Source organism: Nylanderia fulva, unplaced genomic scaffold (genome assembly GCF_048542155.1).
Source record: "Nylanderia fulva isolate GAGA-0341 unplaced genomic scaffold, ASM4854215v1 Scaffold32, whole genome shotgun sequence".
Lineage (NCBI taxonomy): Eukaryota > Metazoa > Arthropoda > Insecta > Hymenoptera > Formicidae > Nylanderia > Nylanderia fulva.
The window spans coordinates 1,077,988-1,096,439 of NW_028190390.1; the positions used below are offsets into that span (position 1 = coordinate 1,077,988).

The 18,452-nt window shown below is 34.3% G+C and overlaps 1 protein-coding gene across 4 annotated transcripts in view; it reads left to right on the top strand.

The window, feature by feature from the left end:
- The window catches only part of LOC114945579 (kin of IRRE-like protein 1), a 652,455-nt gene that overhangs the window by 615,668 nt on the left and 18,335 nt on the right, over nt 1-18,452 (top strand). For all 4 annotated transcript variants that reach the window (XM_085484861.1, XM_085484860.1, XM_085484862.1 and 1 more), the window contains 2 exons: nt 7,605-7,904; nt 13,284-13,604. In XM_085484861.1, the coding sequence (XP_085340987.1) occupies nt 7,605-7,904; nt 13,284-13,604 (621 nt within the window). The remainder of the gene's footprint in view (nt 1-7,604; nt 7,905-13,283; nt 13,605-18,452) is intronic.

Genomic DNA, 18,452 nt, shown 5'->3' on the forward strand with positions numbered 1-18,452 from the left:
CTTTAAGAAAAAAAATTGTATAATAAATATAAAAATATAAAGGTGTATGATATAAGCATAAATATAATAAGAAATATGCGAATATTAATAACTGGAAACTGAAAATAAATTATTGCATATTTAAAATTCAGAGATATATCTACTATAGAACGTTTAACTTTACGAGATAATTATTCATGACAAAATAAATTTAAAAAAGAATGAGTGAATATTTTTTTTTGTTATCACACGTCAATGCAGTGAAAAAAAATTAGAAGAATAATGAAAAATGATATTTCTTGCTCGAGAATCGTTCATCCAATAATAACATCGATGATTTCTATTTTCGACCAATTTAACGCGATTGTACCTGCTTATTGACAAGTATACATATATATATGTATATTAACTCAGGCGCCGTATACATCCGGAGCATCGCATTTGGTATGAATATTTCAAGGGTCCTTAGCGAGCCAGCTACATTTTTTAAACCCAATTCCCGGGTTATGGTCTACTGTTGGCGTGAAAGGTGCCTCTGAATTTCGTGAAAGGAGTGATTCGTAGCGTATCTAGGCGGGACACGTGCGCGGTTCTCGCTCTGGAGCACGAATTTCCAAAGCGGTACCTATACTTCCCTTTCCGCGCAAGTAAGGGAGCTTCTCGGGGAGAGGAGGATGAAAGGAGACTCGCGCACTTCTCTTGCAGAACGCACAATTTGCGAGATATTTCGGAAGATCCGAATTTCAGTTCGAGAATTACGACGAAGCGCTGCCGCGAACTTTAGAAAGTTTCTGGGACCTTTGCGCGAATACATACTCGCGATTTATTATATGTATATAAAGAGGTTTGGGATATGTATTAGTATAAAAATTCTACAATTTTTTGGCAGGCCAAAGTAAACATAGAATTTATTTTTACGATTTTCGTAAAAATTTAATTTTATAATTTTTTGACAGCTTATAGTAAACAGAGAATTTGCAACATTTAATTTTTAATTTTTTGAAAATTTTTAATATTTTGAAAAATTAAAATAAAGAAAGAATTCATTTTTATGATTTTTAAACGAGACATTAAATTTTAAATCTTTAATTTTTGAATGAATTGATTTTTACGATTTTCATAAAAATGTAACCCGGCAATTCGTGAAACAAGGTTTAACTTGGTTCCAGTAAGATCGTTCTAAAGTGATTGAAACGCAAGAGACATTTAATTTTTAATTTTTTGACAGCTCAAAGTAAACAGAGAATTTATTTTTAGGATTTTTGTAAAAGATGTAACCCGAAAATTCATGAAACAAGATTTAATTTGGTTCTAATATGACTGTCCTAAAGTAATTAAGACAAAAGAAAAAAAGACATTTAATTTTTAATCGTTTAAAAATTTTTAATATTTTGAAAAATTAAAATAAAGTAAGAATTCACTTTTATGATTTTTAAACGAAACATTTTAAATTTTAAATCTTTAATTTTTGAATGAATTGATTTTTACGATTTTCATAAAAATGTAACCCGGCAATTCGTGAAACAAGGTTTAATTTGGTTCCAGTAAGATCGTTCTAAAGTGATTGAAACGCAAGAGACATTTAATTTTTAATTTTTTGACAGCTCAAAGTAAACAGAATTTATTTTTAGGATTTTTATAAAAGATATAACCCGAGAATTCATGAAACAAGATTTAATTTGGTTCTAATATGACTCCTAAAGTAATTAAGACAAAAGAAAAAAAGAGACATTTCATTTTTAAAATCGTTTAAAAATTTTTAATATTTTGAAAAATTAAAATAAAATAAGAATTTATTTTATGATTTTTAAACGAGACATTAAATTTTAAATCTTTAATTTTTGAATGAATTGATTTTTACGATTTTCATAAAAATGTAACCCGGCAATTCGTGAAACAAGGTTTAATTTGGTTCCAGTAAGATCGTTCTAAAGTGATTGAAACGCAAGAGACATTTAATTTTTAATTTTTTGACAGCTCAAAGTAAACAGAATTTATTTTTAGGATTTTTATAAAAGATGTAACCCGAGAATTCATGAAACAAGATTTAATTTGGTTCTAATATGACTCCTAAAGTAATTAAGACAAAAGAAAAAAAGAGACATTTCATTTTTAATCGTTTAAAAATTTTTAATATTTTGAAAAATTAAAATAAAGTAAGAATTCACTTTTATGATTTTTAAACGAAACATTTTAAATTTTAAATCTTTAATTTTTGAATGAATTGATTTTTACGATTTTCATAAAAATGTAACCCGGCAATTCGTGAAACAAGGTTTAACTTGGTTCCAGTAAGATCGTTCTAAAGTGATTGAAACGCAAGAGACATTTAATTTTTAATTTTTTGACAGCTCAAAGTAAACAGAATTTATTTTTAGGATTTTTATAAAAGATATAACCCGAGAATTCATGAAACAAGATTTAATTTGGTTCTAATATGACTGTCCTAAAATAATTAAGACAAAAGAAAAAAAGAGACATTTCATTTTTAATCGTTTAAAAATTTTTAATATTTTGAAAAATTAAAATAAAATAAGAATTTATTTTATGATTTTTAAACGAGACATTAAATTTTAAATCTTTAATTTTTGAATGAATTGATTTTTACGATTTTCATAAAAATGTAACCCGGCAATTCGTGAAACAAGGTTTAATTTGGTTCCAGTAAGATCGTTCTAAAGTGATTGAAACGCAAGAGACATTTAATTTATTTTTAGGATTTTTATAAAAGATATAACCCGAGAATTCATGAAACAAGATTTAATTTGGTTCTAATATGACTCCTAAAGTAATTAAGACAAAAGAAAAAAAGAGACATTTCATTTTTAAAATCGTTTAAAAATTTTTAATATTTTGAAAAATTAAAATAAAATAAGAATTCATTTTATGATTTTTAAACGAGACATTAAATTTTAAATCTTTAATTTTTGAATGAATTGATTTTTACGATTTTCATAAAAATGTAACCCGGCAATTCGTGAAACAAGGTTTAATTTGGTTTCAGTAAGACCCTAAAGTAATCGACACGCGAGAGAGACATTTAATATGAAAGCTCTAACAGGAGCTTGCACGAGTTCCAATTCCGCAGACAAGCCCGCGATCCTCAATATATTTAACTATGAATCGTGACGACCTCGTAAAGATAGAGGAAATGGTCTCGGGTAAGCGACCATCTCGCGAGTTACTCTCAAGGAATCGAAATCGGGGATTGTTTCGCGGCGGTTTATTTTCTTGGATATATTACATCGCGCGATGTTGTGTGTTTGGAAAGAGGAAATAACGTTTGGTTTATGCTATCGACACTATCGTAATATAATAGAATTTAGAGCGGCACGGAACACACAAATATACTGAGTGAATTTAAAGGAGATGTAGCGAAAACGATACATATATTCGTTTATTCTGTCAAATTCCTGAAACAATGTATATAAAAAGATCTATTTAAATAAAAGAAATAAAACTCTTGACAGCTTATTGTCAGAGAACTTTTTTATGTAAAAATATCAGTTTCGATATTATTGTTCATGTTTTAATATTTTTAAAAATTCCTGACAGCTTATTGTCAGAGCTTTCATTTATCAAGAATATCAGTTTTGATATTATTGTTAATTTTTTCAACTTTTTTATTTTATTATGTATTATATTCCTTGCATAAAAAAAATATTATTTTCAATTGATCTAATTAAAATTATCGATCAAATTGCTTCAACTTATATACTTATTTTTTTATACTATTCTCAATAAAAAGATATATAAATATTGTACGCAGATTCTCCGTCAAAAAGCATACCGATTTTAGCGATTTACTTGGTAATCGAATATATTATACACGCGTGGAGATATAAAATTAAACGATATTAATTAATGGCTATAACCAAATCGTTTTGTTACTTTTTGATGCATAAATGTTAATTAAATTTCACTTAATTGAAATCGTGCTGCAGTTACACAGTATCGCATTTCCCTTTTTCTCTCTCAATACGATTTATTATTAATTTTAAATCATTCAATACATTGTACAGTCGAAGAGAGAGACCTACAGACGTGACATATATAATTTGATATATATGACATATTTATTTATTTTATTTCATATTAACGGTCCACATTTTTTAATGAGATCTTTATACGTACGAACGTAGAGAGAATTACGGAGTGAAATATACGAGTAACATTTTTCTTTATATTCTTTCGCTTAACAATAATTTCAATTATCATATACACTCAAATCAATAAAAAGGCCAATCATTATTTTTTTATTTATGATTATTTATACACGTTATATTTACAAATATGCGTATGCAGTGAAAAATACCATTTCGAACTGGTTTTACGCGGATATCGTTCGTATAAATTCTTGTGTGTACACTGTATATACATCGTAAATAAAATCCATTATATATATGTCGCGTATTTACTTTTATGCTCGTAAAATTTTTCTCCTCTCTCTCTCTCTCTCTCTCTCTCGATGCCGCATTTATTTCGCTTTAGTCCCGGAAGCTAAAAAGCCACGATCGGAGTTCAAATATGTGAAGCAATCGAAAATATCGCAGCGAGAAGAACAATAAGCCTCTTAACAAGCGCGTTTAAATTCTCCCCCTTCCATCAAATTCAATATCAAAATTGTTGAAAAGCTTCCAAACCCCATTTCGTAGAAAACGCCGAACGTTATTATACGACTATCGTCGAAAATTAATTATCAATTGCTTGTCTTGCGCGGATTACGAATTACAATAGAAAATCCACGGTAATGATGTGAAACGTATAATAAAAGCTGAAAAGTCCGTGGATATATAAAAGTGATATGCCAAAAGAGAGCGCGAATTTAAATGCGAAACGAAAATATACTTCTGCAACCCCCCAGCCGGAGGGGGACGAATTTCGCGCATTTCAATACGAGGATTTCAATCTAGATTCATACGTTCGTTTTATACATATATTTTATATTATATATTTTTCGCCGATCGCGAACTGCATTTCTCTCCATATCTTTGTTGCGTAATATCAATTTTACCCCCGGAAACGTTCTCGTTCGGCGCGTTACACGATAAAACGCACGTCTCCCTGCCCCCCCTTTTCCCCCCCTGCCCCCTCTTTCTCTCTTCGAGGGCAAAGAGACAAATGGAGACAAAGAGGGGCGCAGATAAACGCGGATAAATTGGAGCGCGGATATATATCGCTAGGAAAGACGAAAGGAAGAGAGAAAAAGGGAGGGGGGCCGAAAGGGGGGCAGAGAGAGAGAAAGAGGGAGACAGTAGACCTTTTTTGCATAACTCTCGTGTTGATAAAACGATTCCACCGCTTGTTACACGTTTTCCACTTTTGGCCCCCCTTTGCCCCCCTCGGCCCCCCTCGGCCCCCCTCTTCGTGACAAAACGCCGAGGCGTGTCGGAAAAATCGTCCGTACTCGATATCGCTGTCGTTTGCGTGTTTTCCCAGATGCAGCCGCGATATGTGGGTCATCATTGGCATATCGTCAGGAATACGAGAAGAAATCTTCCATCCGTGTACAGATAACGCGAGATCCGGATGCTTCGCTCGTTTTGCAAAATTCGCTTTATCTCCTCGGCTCTCTTTTCCGTCCCCTCTCGGAGAGAGAGCTCTATTTCTCCTCTTCCTCCGATAATCCTAGAATGACATAAAATGACACGTATCGTTGAAAACGATGGATTTTATTCTCGCACTCGATATTAAACGCGCGTATATTTTTGTAATTGTAAATTTTTTTCTCGCAAAAGTGAAGCAACGACTGAAATTGTTAGAGTTGGAGCTCAACTAATCCGTTTTAATTACATGAATACGATATAGTGGAATATATTAAGTGCATTATAGTTTTATAATTAAATGTGTTAATAATAATAAATTTCTCTTTCTTTAATCTTCGTCAACATTTAACATGTTAAAATAATTTTTGTATTACACGTGCAGGCAAAGTGGCACTTTGTGTGCGTGTTTTCTGTGCGGAAAGCGGCCGATTTCCCACGCCGCCATCTAGCGGCGACGCGGTGAGTGAATAAGCCGCTGCAAGATGGCGGCGTGCGATCGGCCACAGAAAACGCGCACAAAGTCACTTTGCCTGCACTTGTAATACAATAGTATATTGTGTATCAAGTGCGGAAAGTTGACAATTGTTTACTCGTGTGGGGTGGTCGGACTCGACTTCGGCTCGTCCATCCCCCGCACTCGTGACCAATTATCAACTTTCCGCACTTGATACACAATATACTATTCTGTAAAATTTGAAAACTAGTTCTTCAAAAATTTTATAAAAAAATCCGATTAATTCCTCTGTCAATCAAAAAATCTCACCTTTTTATCAATGTATGGATACCAACCGCGTATTTTTGATATATTTCACTGTGACAATTTTTTTTTATTTAGCAGCTGGGGATTGAACATTCTTTGTATATTTTATTTCGGGCGAAAGTTCCAATACGCATATTTGACATTTAAAATTGTTTCGAGTACCCGGATATCCGTTCACTGACAGCAGGGTTAAAACAAGCAGCGATTACAATTTTTAAATCTCATTTTAAGAGGAAAAAAAGCTAATAATAGATTTACATTTTCCTCCATTATTTTACATCAATTTTTCATCGCGCGATTTTGAAAAATTAAATTGTCAAATATACAGAGATTTCCATTTTTCTCATAATCTGTAAAATTTGAAGACTTTAGACTCTTTAAAAATTTTACAGAGATGTAATTAACCCTTCTGTCATTGCATAATTTTTCACTTTTTTATCAATACATGGATACACGAGTATTTTCGACACAATACACTGTGACAATTTTTTCTATTTAAGGGAATGCTGCCGGTGTTCTATTTTACCGACTTTAAGTTAGATTAAGTTCATTTTTTATTGAATATACAGATTGAAGAATCTTTTGATACAGGCTTTTAATCTCATTTTTATTACTTTTGTATTATTCTTTTATGTCATCTTTATTGGGAGCGCCATATTTTGTGTACAAATAAACTGCAGAACTTTTGTGTTAAATAACTATTGTTATGAGCTGATGCAAGAGACTAATTTTTTAACTTTGATTATCTTTTTATACGAAATTATTTACTCTCCCCGTTTATTATTGTCAGTTCTTTAATTGTGGAAAAAGATTTTTCAATCTGTACAGTCAATCAAAAGAAAAACCCTTGAACTCAAAGTCGATAAAACAGACATGGTCAGCATCTCCTTAACAGTTCATGAACATTGAACATTCTTTTTCCTTATATTTGAAGAAGTCTCCGAATACAAAGATTGTTTGTACCTTCTTACGGACAGAGAGAAATTCCAACATACATTTTCAATAATTAAAACAGCTGATATCGTACTTTGAATTAAGATTTTTCTCCGTCGTTACGGACGAATATTTTCCGCGCGTCGCGCGATTTCGCGAAATTAAATCGCCTAAATGTACAGAGGAGATATATCTCTTTTTTTCCCTCGATCCGTAAAATTCGAAGAACCTTAGTTCTCGGAAAATTCACAGAGATATCCCGATTAATTGCCATAAATTCCGCGAATCCTGCGATAAATTCCGCGCGCCGTCAAAGAGAGAGCCGCGCCACGTAAGAGGCCCTATCTCTTTCTCCCTTGTAATAAATCGATAATTTCTGCTTACAGTCGCGCCGGTGTGCAAGGAGGATCGGATCATAGTGGTCGGCGCGTCAAGGGGCGAGTCGCTCGACATCGCCTGTAGGGTCGAGGCCGATCCGCCGGCGCACAATTTCCGGTGGAAATTCAACAACAGCGGCGAGACCCTGGAGGTATTGCCCGGTAGGTTCTCCATGGAGAAGTCGAGCGGCGTCAGCGTGCTGAGATACACGCCGACCACCGAGCTGGATTACGGTACCCTCTCATGCTGGGCGGACAATCTCGTCGGTACCCAATCGAGGCCGTGTCTGTTCCAGCTGGTAGCGGCTGGTGAGTCTCTCTCTATGTATGATAAATTGCGCTTCGAGAGAGGCGAAACTTATCCCGGAGTCGCGTCTCGAGGGTATTGACGCGAGACTTTTTTCTTAATCGAGTCGAAGTATTAAATTGATTGTAAACAAAGAAGGGATATAAGAGCTATTAAACATAATACAGTTGTCAGATGATATATTAATAAAATTCATTTAAACGAAATAATAAATACATAAGAAATAAATATTTATGCGAACGTTTCGGCTGACATCTCTCAAGCCTTCTTCAGCGCAATACAAATATTTTAATTATAAATTGAATTGTAATATTAAACATTAAAGACGGTAATTAACAATGTCAAGATAATACATATAATATATTGTTTTTTTAACTGAAATTTTTTAATTTTTTTTATTTTGTATTAATTTTTTTAATTTTTGCATAAGTTTCTAATTTTCAATTTTTTTTATAAATATTTATTCATTTGGCGCAACTTTTAGATATCATTTTTTTTTTTTTTTTTTTTAGAAATATTAATTTTACAACATAAAAGTTTTATATTTTTTTTTAAATTAAGTTTAACAGAGCTAATTACTATTTTTATTAAATTAATTATTCGGGGCATTTTAAGATATCCAGACACTCGCAGTGTTTGCTGTTGTCTAAATAAAATTATGTAGATGATTATCTAGATGAAACTTTGACGTCATCTTATCTTTATATAGATAATAAAAATATGTATTATCTATAGCTGCATATCTTATTGTTAGATGAAAAAAGTATCATCTTTACTAAATTATCTAGAATAATTTTTAGATAATTCTAGTTTAGAATTATATTTTAGAAACATAAAAATACGATGAAAATTTATAAATAAAAATATGAATACATGTATTTTTATATCCCTTTTATAATTTACATTTTTTTTATAACTGCATTTACATAAGCAGTCTTAAAAATTATTATCTAGAAAGTTATCTAAATGAATCGCCATATAATTTTATCTTTTATCTAGATATATTTAGAATAAAATCATCTTCATCTTATCTAAGATAAATTTACATATTTTTATCTCATCTTTATCTAGCTAATTTTAAAATCATCTAAGCATAACACTGTCCACCCCAAACACTTTTTCTTATCTTTGTAGGTAGTGTTTGCTGTTATCTAAATAAAACTATAGAGATGATCATCTAGATATGAAACTTTGGCGTTACCTTATCTTTATATAAAATTATAAAAATAATAGATAATAAAATAAAACATAATAAAAATATATGTATTATTTGAAATTTCCAGATTTGACATATAATCGAGAATTATTTTTATTCCTTGTAATTTTATTTATCCACGAGCATATCTCGATGGTTAAAAATGAAAGAAGCATTTCGTTGAAAGAAATATTTTATTATATTTATTTTTAAGTTGTAGACACATAATTAAATTACAGACTTGGCATACTTTGTTTAAAATTGAGAAAATTCGAGCATATTTAAAATATATAATTATATAAATCATATATTATATACATATAACATATAATTATACACATTTATATAAAGAAACAGATGACTGGGGTGCGATTTTTCAAAAAAAAAAATACGATTAACACATTTAATTCGCGAAATCGCAAAAAAAAAATCGACAAAAATATCGCGCGTGGAATAAATTTCGAACGCCGAATTAAGTATATTTTTAATTAACGCTCGGGAGAGCGAGACGAATCGCGCGAGAATCAGGGACGATTAAAATGTGTAAAAAAAAAAAAAAAAAAAAAAAAATCCCCGCTGTTTTTTATGAGATCTCCAGGGAGAGGAGCATTTCGCCCGCGAATCATCCACCCGCGAGTACAATGGCGAGGCGACCAATCATCGAGCGTTAAATCGGCATTAATCCCTAGGCGAATTTTTTCGCGTTTCCTCGTTTTCCCTTTTTTTCACCCCCTTCCCTCACCCTCCCTCTCCACGGATGATCGACAGTGACGTTGACATGGCGATCGGCCGAGAACGTATTGACGTTGACGAATACGTCGAGTGTTAGTGGCACCCATGTAAATGTGTGAGTGTGTGTTCGTGCGCGTCTCTTTCTCTCGAAAATAAAATCTCTCTCTCTCTTTTTCTCTCCCTCGCGGTGTTCCGCCGATGCCAACGATCCGTAAACTGGATGGCATGAAATTATTTTTATACCCTCTCTCTCTCTCTCTCTTCCCTGTGCGACGTTATTGATGTCGGTTACCATTCCGCAAAGCATTTCGGCAAGGAATGCGCTCGCCGAAGCGTGATGGAACGGTAAAGAGATGGGATTTCCGGGACAGAATTTTTCGCGATAGAATCGTGTGAGACGTCACTTGTTACGTGTAGTACCTATACAACGTGGATATAATATATAATTGGTGTTCCGCGACGTATTTGAGATCCGCGGATAGATATTTCGTTCCGGAAAAAATTATGACAGGTAGAAGAACAGGCCGATGTATCTTGGAAAATATAAATCGCGAATTTCAAGGAAATATTCAGAACGTCAAGAAACATTATAATTCTGCAGGGTTAAAAAATATTTTTTTGAAATCTCATTTGTTATAATATAATGCACATATTCTCTGTTATATAAATTAAATCGTAAAATTACTATATATGCAAAATTACGGGATCTGTAAAAAAAATTGTGACAGATAAAAGAACAGGTTGGTGTATCTTGAAAAATAAATCGCGAATTTCAAGAAAATATTCATAATGTCAAGAAACATTATAACTATACAGGGTTAAAAGAATATTTCTTTGAAATCTAATTTGTTATAATATAATTCATATATTTTCTCTTATAAATTAAATCATAAAAATTACCGTGCAAAATTACGTGGCCTGTAAAAAAATTATGACAGATAAAAGAACGGGTAATATCTTGAAAAATAAATCGCGAATTTCTAGAAATTATAATTCATACAGTCAAGAATAGATAAAACATGTAACTGGTTAAAAAAGCATGGTTTTTTCTGAACTTAATTTATTATAATCCATTCCCTCTTATAAGTTGAAAACTATTAAATTACGTAGTCTGCAAAAAAATTATGACAGATAAAAGAACAATGAATCTTGAATAAATCATGAATTTCAAGAAAATACTTATAATGTCAAGAATAGTAAAAGACACTGTAAAAAAATATGTAACATATTACATAAAAATATGCAAAATTACATAAATAATAAATGTAAAATTACACCACAAACAATGCAAAGGTATACACTTTCATTAATATTTTTTTACAGCGTACACTCTACAGAACTAAAATAAAGAAAAGCATAGTTCTTTCTGAACCCAATTTTATTACAACCCGTTCCCTCATAAATTGAAAACTACGCAAAATAACGTACCTGTATAGTTTTGCTTGCATTACCATATGTTTTCGTTGGAGCGCTGATTTTTCGAGGCTACGTCGAAGAAGAAGAGAAGAGAAAGGAATATTATATACAAGAAAAATATGTCATTCCGCGAGTCATCCAATTTGACAGACTTAGCTGTCTTCTTTGCTTACAAAACTAATTTGAATTTGTCTCTATCCCAGCCGAGGCGCCCTTTTACGGGCACAAAAGCGCGAGTTACAACTGCTTTCTCTCACGAAGAATGGAGTCCGAGCTACGTGTAAAGATACATAAGAGGCGAAAGGGCAAAGGAGACGGAGACGAAGAGTTGGGGGAAGAATAAGCGCGCATAAAGTACAAACGAGGCATTGTCGAGATTCAATATAACGTCCCGTAGATCCGCGAGTCGTAACGAGAGAAACGACGTCGACGTCGACGACGACGACTTTGTGATTAACGTGAAAGAAATGAAATCCCCAAGCGTCTCTCGCGGATGAAACTAGGAATATCGAGGGAGATAAGGGTGATTCTGCGCGAAATCGGAACGCGAGTAGACGAGAGAACGTCACGATCGATCATCGAAAATTAGGGGATATAGGGCCAATGAGCGATTCGAGTGACAACAAAAATTGATTTGGGCGAAATCCCGAGGAATTTGCAAGGACTCGAGCGATAACAGGGAAGAGAGAGAAAAAAAAAGAGAGAATGATACATATCTACATCCATTACTATCCTGGTACACTAAATCTCTTGCCGTTCCTAGACACGCGAGAGAATTTTTCACTCGCATACCGGGCTTGATTTCCGAGAGAACGACGGACCTGTGGAGCCGTTCTTTAACGGAAACGCGTGCAAAAAGTCCAGGAAATATCACACGGGACGGAAGTGGTCGTGCGTGTCGTTGAAAAAGATTTAGCGACCCGTGAGGGAAAGAGAAAGAGGAAAAAGAAAGTATCTCGTTTCCATCCGGGTTCTATCTTTGAACTAGGAAGATTACGCAGATCCGCGTGATTTTGCAGTCTGGAAAAGAAAAGTAGTTTATTATAGTTTTTTATTCGATCTAAATTCGCGAGCAAAAATGGCCAGTCGGTTATTAAAAAAAAAATAAGAATGAGAATGCGTTTTTTAACCATTTTTATAGCAGACGAACTCCAAGTATGTTTTATCGATCGAAAAAGTGAGGTTAGATTCGACTATAAATCTATTTATTGGCTATACGGATTGTTTATTACTTGAAACTGAGCCTGCTCTCCATATTTGTTAATATTAATACTTTAATTGTGCAAAAGAATTTATCAATCTGTATAGTCAATCAAAATATAGGTACTTGAACTCATAATTTTGAGATTTTGTAAGTTCAAATACTTATATTTTGATTGACTATACAGATTGATAAAGCCTTTTGCACAATTAAAGTATTAATATTAACAAATGGGGAACTCAGAATTTCAAGTAATAAACAATCCATATAGCCAATAAATAGATTTATAGTCGAATCTATATAATCTCATTTTTTCGATCGATAAAACAGATTAGATCAGCATCCCCTCAAGAATTTTCAAAAATGCGTCGGAGGGATTTTAACCCCATTTTCCAGTTTGTCTTGCAGATTCAGATTCCTGGGATCATTTGGGGACGATTTTTTCTCAATGAAAATGTCGAGGCATCAATAATTTTCGATTGAAAATAAGGAGTTTTTCGCAAACTAAGCCTTGTGGAAAGAAAATTTTAACAAATCACATTCTTTTATTAATTTCACGTAGAGTTTACTTTAATAGAATTTTAATTTAAGACTTAATTACGAAGATACATGCTGGTAAAAATCGGGAACGTGTAAAAAATGACAGTCTCCCTTTTTCGCTGAGGAAAAATCTGCAAATGATCCCAGGAATCTGCCATTAATGTTTACTAGTAATTTAGGGACACCCTCTATAGAAAATTAATCTTCTTTTCCAGAAAGAAGGAAAAATTATGCAGACAACCATAAAATTTGTAACAATTCAGCTTCCGGTTCACAAACACTGGTTCTCTCTTGTAGGAAAACCATTTTCGGTACGCAATTGCACTCTGGCGAACCAGACTTATACCAGCGTGGAGGTGAAGTGCGTGCCAGGATACGACGGCGGATTGCCGCAGAAATTCGTCCTGGAAGTCTATCACGGCGACGTGGACTTCCTCACCAGCAGCCAGCCTCTCTACAACGTCTCCAACCCGGACGAGCCGACCTTTGCCCTCGCCGGGCTGGAGGCCTCGGTCGAGCTCGGGGTCCACGTGGCGGTTTATGCGGTCAACGCCAAGGGACGAAGTCAACCTGTCACCCTCAGCGAGGTCACCTATCGCGACGCCGAAAAACGAACCGGTAAGTACGACTTTAAATATCATTTTAGGCATAAAAGGACCAGATATTAAATCCAACAAACTTGTTCTTAAATTTTTCCCTAATTTTATTTTCTTACAAATTTTACAAATTATTAGAGGGGAATTTAGAAACAAACCTGGTTTCTTATTACATCTAAATTTCTATTTGTATGTGTGTGTATATATATATATATATATATATATATCAGAGCCTTTAATTAAATAATTTTGTATAAATAAAATAAATAATAACAAAAATAATAATAATAATAAAATAAAAAATTAAATTCAATTAAAATTAAAAATAATAATAGAAATAAAATTCTTTATAAATAAGATTACAGACATATAATTTTTTGTATTACACGTGCAGGCAAAGTGGCACTTTGTGTGCGTGTTTTCTGTGCGGAAAGCGGCCGATTTCCCACGCCTTTATCTAGCGGCGACGCGGCGTGAGTGAATAAGCCGCATTTAAAGCCATTTCCTACGGCTGAGCCGCGTTCAAAGTCATTGCCCACGGCTATTCAAGCACCGTGCCGCCGCAAGATGGCGGCGTGCGATCGGCCACCATTGCGCACAGAAAACGCGCACAAAGCCACTTTGCCTGCACTTGTAATACAAAATAGTATGTGTATCACGTGCGGATTGACAATTGTTCACTCGTGTGGGGTGGTCCATCCCCCGCACTCGTGACCAATTGTCAACTTTCCGCACTTGATACACAATACACTATTACTACATCACGCGGTAGACATATTTGTCGTTTTTTTAGTACTTTCAATTTTTATTATTTATTTTGCTCGAGAAAATACTTGGATACTCGAATGCGCGGATCGGAATAAATATCTCGACGGGGAATGAAAAATCGTCCATCACTTACAAGTCGACAAACGAGATCGAATCGCGAGAGGCATCATTGAGGAGAGAGTCAACCCTGCTCAATTTAGCAGAGATCCGCGATTGCTCGGAGATTAGAGAAAGATGCTGGTCGAGTACACGGATCGACGGCAAGGTCACCGCTTTGCGAGGGAGGGAGGGTCTTTCGGGGATGAATCGGATGGAGCTACCAGGGTTCCCGAGGTGGGTGGTGTCAACGCCGCGAGGGGGTAAACAAGACGGATCGCTGCTTTCGAGACAACGTTACCTTTCGTTCGTATATATATATATGCGTACACTCCGTGTTGCTTATCAGGAAAAATTCTCTCTGGAAATTAACTGCGGGAAAATATATCGAGTGTCCCACTTTTATTTCAACCTGTAGAATATTATGTAATCGATACTCTGATATTGCAAAGTAAATATTAATTTTTGATAAAGTAATATTTGCTTGTGTATAAAAAATTTTTTTCTATTATATATTGTACGGGCTGGTCGAAACATTATATAAATATTAGCCCGAAAATGGATGTTTTATTAGAAGGGGTTATAATAAAAATATGTAACACGAGGGACAATGGAGTAGATACTGGCTATTGTCTTCGTGTTGATGCATAACAGTAATATTTATTTGTTTATTCTAGCTACACTTTTTGTTATAGCTTGATGTTTACCTGTGAATAATTAAAAGTATGTCATATAAAAGTTAATTTACAATCAAAATTCACTGAAAAGATTAATTTGACATTTGTTGAACTAAACAAAAAACGACAGATTGAAATAAAAAATTAAACACGTTTTAATTTTTTTTTCTTATTTAGTATAACATGATAATAAAGCATTTTCAAACTAATGCTTATGCAATTTTTTTTTTTATTCCTATCTATAGTTTAACAAACTTTATTCGTTTATTCGTTTTTGACAGCAGATTTTTCGAAATTTGACCAAAAACTGAGCAAACTATTTTTTTTTTTCAATTTAACGCGATAATACATGCATTATTTTTTTATGACAAGTGTTTTAATGTTTTAAACAGAATGTCTCATTGGTAGGCAAATGAAGCCGTTCTCGCCGGGTCGACACGCACGCACAAAACGGCGAACAGTGTTACGCGCACGTGCGTCCTCCCGTAAACATTACCGCGATCCGAGGTAAAACGCGTACCAGAGGCGAATCAATTGTCAGCAAAGTGATTTACGGCCGTCGCAGCGTCGATCAATTTGCCGCTCGATGCGACGCGACGTTCCCGCGTGTTTCGCGTGACTCTCAACCCCCTTTCATCCCTTCCCGCCGTCACCGGCGTGTTTAAAAACGAATTGCGGAATCCGAATGCGAGACGAAGGAGATTCTGATCGCCGCTGAGCGAGATTTATTTCCGGAAATCGATCTCTCGCGCGAGGAAATTTCGCCGGGCAGCTTCTGTCGCTATCGCGCTCTCTTTGTGGGTCGGAAAAAGAAAGGAAAACAAGCCGCGATTTTATTAATTTCGAGGAAGAAAAAAAAAATAATGGATTTTTGTCTCAACGACGTATAGAGAAAAATCCAAGGATCGAGAAATAATCCGTGCGGATATTTTTCCTAGATTATGTAACCGAGCCTTATAGAGATTTTCTGACTTTATTTGAGGCTTAAGTTAGGACGCCCAATCTCAGATTGTTATGCTTTTCTATTTAGGGCCTTTATTACTTTCCAAACTTGGATCAATATAAAAATTTTTGCTCGGCTTTGTAACTCGGACCTATATAAGTAAGATAAAAGAATCGGAATAAAAAAATATATTACTGTCTGAATTAAATTTTAAGGATCTCCTTATTAACGCATTGAAATTGTTAAATGATGGTTCTTCTAATAAATCAGCGTGCAGTGATTTTTAATTATATATTTTATACACTTCTCTACTATATAATTAAATAATCCTTTTTATTTAAACTGGTATGAGTTATAGTTGGACATGCTTAAATTAAAATGTCTTTAATTGATGACCTAATCAGACCCGAGACAGTCTCTAAGCGTACAAATCAAAATTAAGGGGACGCTAACCGTGACTGTTTTACCGACTTTACGTTTAAAGGCTTTTCATTTTATTGGCTATACAGATTGAATAATTCTTCTTCACAATTAAAGTACTGATAATAATAAATGGTGTAATTTTGTATAGAACGCTGTAATTTCGTATAAAAAAACAATAAATGTTCAAAAATTACAGTTTTTTAACGGCCTCTTGCATCAGCTCATAACAATACTTATTTAATACAAAAGTTTTGTAGTTTATTTGTGCACAAAATATGGCGCTTCCAATAGAGATGACATGAAAGAATAATAAAAATGAGATTAAAAGCTTGTATCAAAAGATTCTTCAATCTGTATACTCAATAAAAAGTGAACCTAACCTAATCTAACTTAAAGTCGGTAAAACAGAACAACGGCAGCATCCTCTTAAAAAAATAAAAACTAGATCCTAAATGAGTTTGAGTTTGACTATAAATGTCTGTATTGAATATAGGAACGCCGAATAAATTTCTACTCGACGAATTTGGATCTTTTACGCGATTCTAGACGTCAAAACGCGCTTAACCCATTTTTATAGGCGAAATTTTTTGTCCCACCGTATATAGGCAACGAACATCGAATTAAGGAAAGCAATTACAGATAATGGTCCCAGCGGCACCCAGCGCTGGGACTGCGAAGGAATTAGAAAGGAAGAAAGAGAGAAAGATAGGAAGAGTAAGAAAGGAGCCTATCTAAGAGAGATACGAATGTACAGGGTGGTCATTAAGCAGCTGCAGCTTTCCCTTCCCTCCGCGTTCTTGCGAATATCTCTCTCAGTTCTTGACATTGCTCTCCCCGACTTTCTTCTTCATCCCCCTCTCTTCTTATTCTCTTTACCCTCTTCCTCCCTCGACTCTCTCATCTTTTTGGACATTAAGCCGTTGCGCGTGCGGTAATTTTCCCGGGGTCATTTTTGCCGCTCTTCTTGCCCGATCGTTAACTTCACTTAGCTGTGTTTACCCCCGTCGTCATTTTTCTCCCCTTCCCAGACCTCATATTTCCCCCTTTCATATTCCCATCCCCGGTCTCGCATTTCCACGAGCGACCTCGTCAGACATCGTCCACGAAGCTCCGCGTCTTTCCTTTCCATTTCCGTTTTACTTTTTATTTTTATTTTTTTTTTTTTTTAGATCTCGGCCAGGTTATTTCGTTCCCGGACGCCTTTTTTCACGGTCCAGCGGGAAAGAATAATTAGCGTCACCGTCCATTCGCGGAATCCCTCGGGGTCCGCATGTCCGCTTCAACATTATCCTTTTATCGTCGCGCAACATCGGACGATAAATCACGTCGACGCACCGTTGAAAGGGCAAAAAATCCCCCGAGGTTTCGATGATTTCAGCTATCGAGAGAGAAATGTGAAATCAAAAATCTCGAACTTCCGAAAAGCCCGGACTTGAGGGTAATCGACAAGTTTCCGGTCTTGTTAAAAAAGTGTGAACATCAGTTATCTCTTGCTCGAAATAATCCCCTCGAAATGCTTCGGTCTGCTTCGACACTTAAAACTGTACTCGAATTAGGGCAGTTCGATCAATTTGAAATACATTTTCGAATTTATTAATAAATAAAATAAAATTTGATTTTTTTTTTTTTTTATTATTTAAAATATTTTTTAATGTATTTTTTAGCTATTGTAATAACAAATTATGACTTATGACGATGACATATGCAATGACGGAATAAATAGTAAATATAGTTATCGAATTTTTCTTGACTTTACAGTTATTTGTTGCACGCTCTAGTGATTTTATACAACGACGAAATGTTCGCGAGATAATCTCTTGAAGGCTAGCGAGGATTTTAAGCAGATTGCGCTTGACGGAAAGGAGATTGTTGAGGGATTGCTAGTCACTCGTGCGATGATGCTTATTTCCTTCTTACTTTTTGTGTAAATAAATCTTAAAATTAAATAGGTATGCATTATATA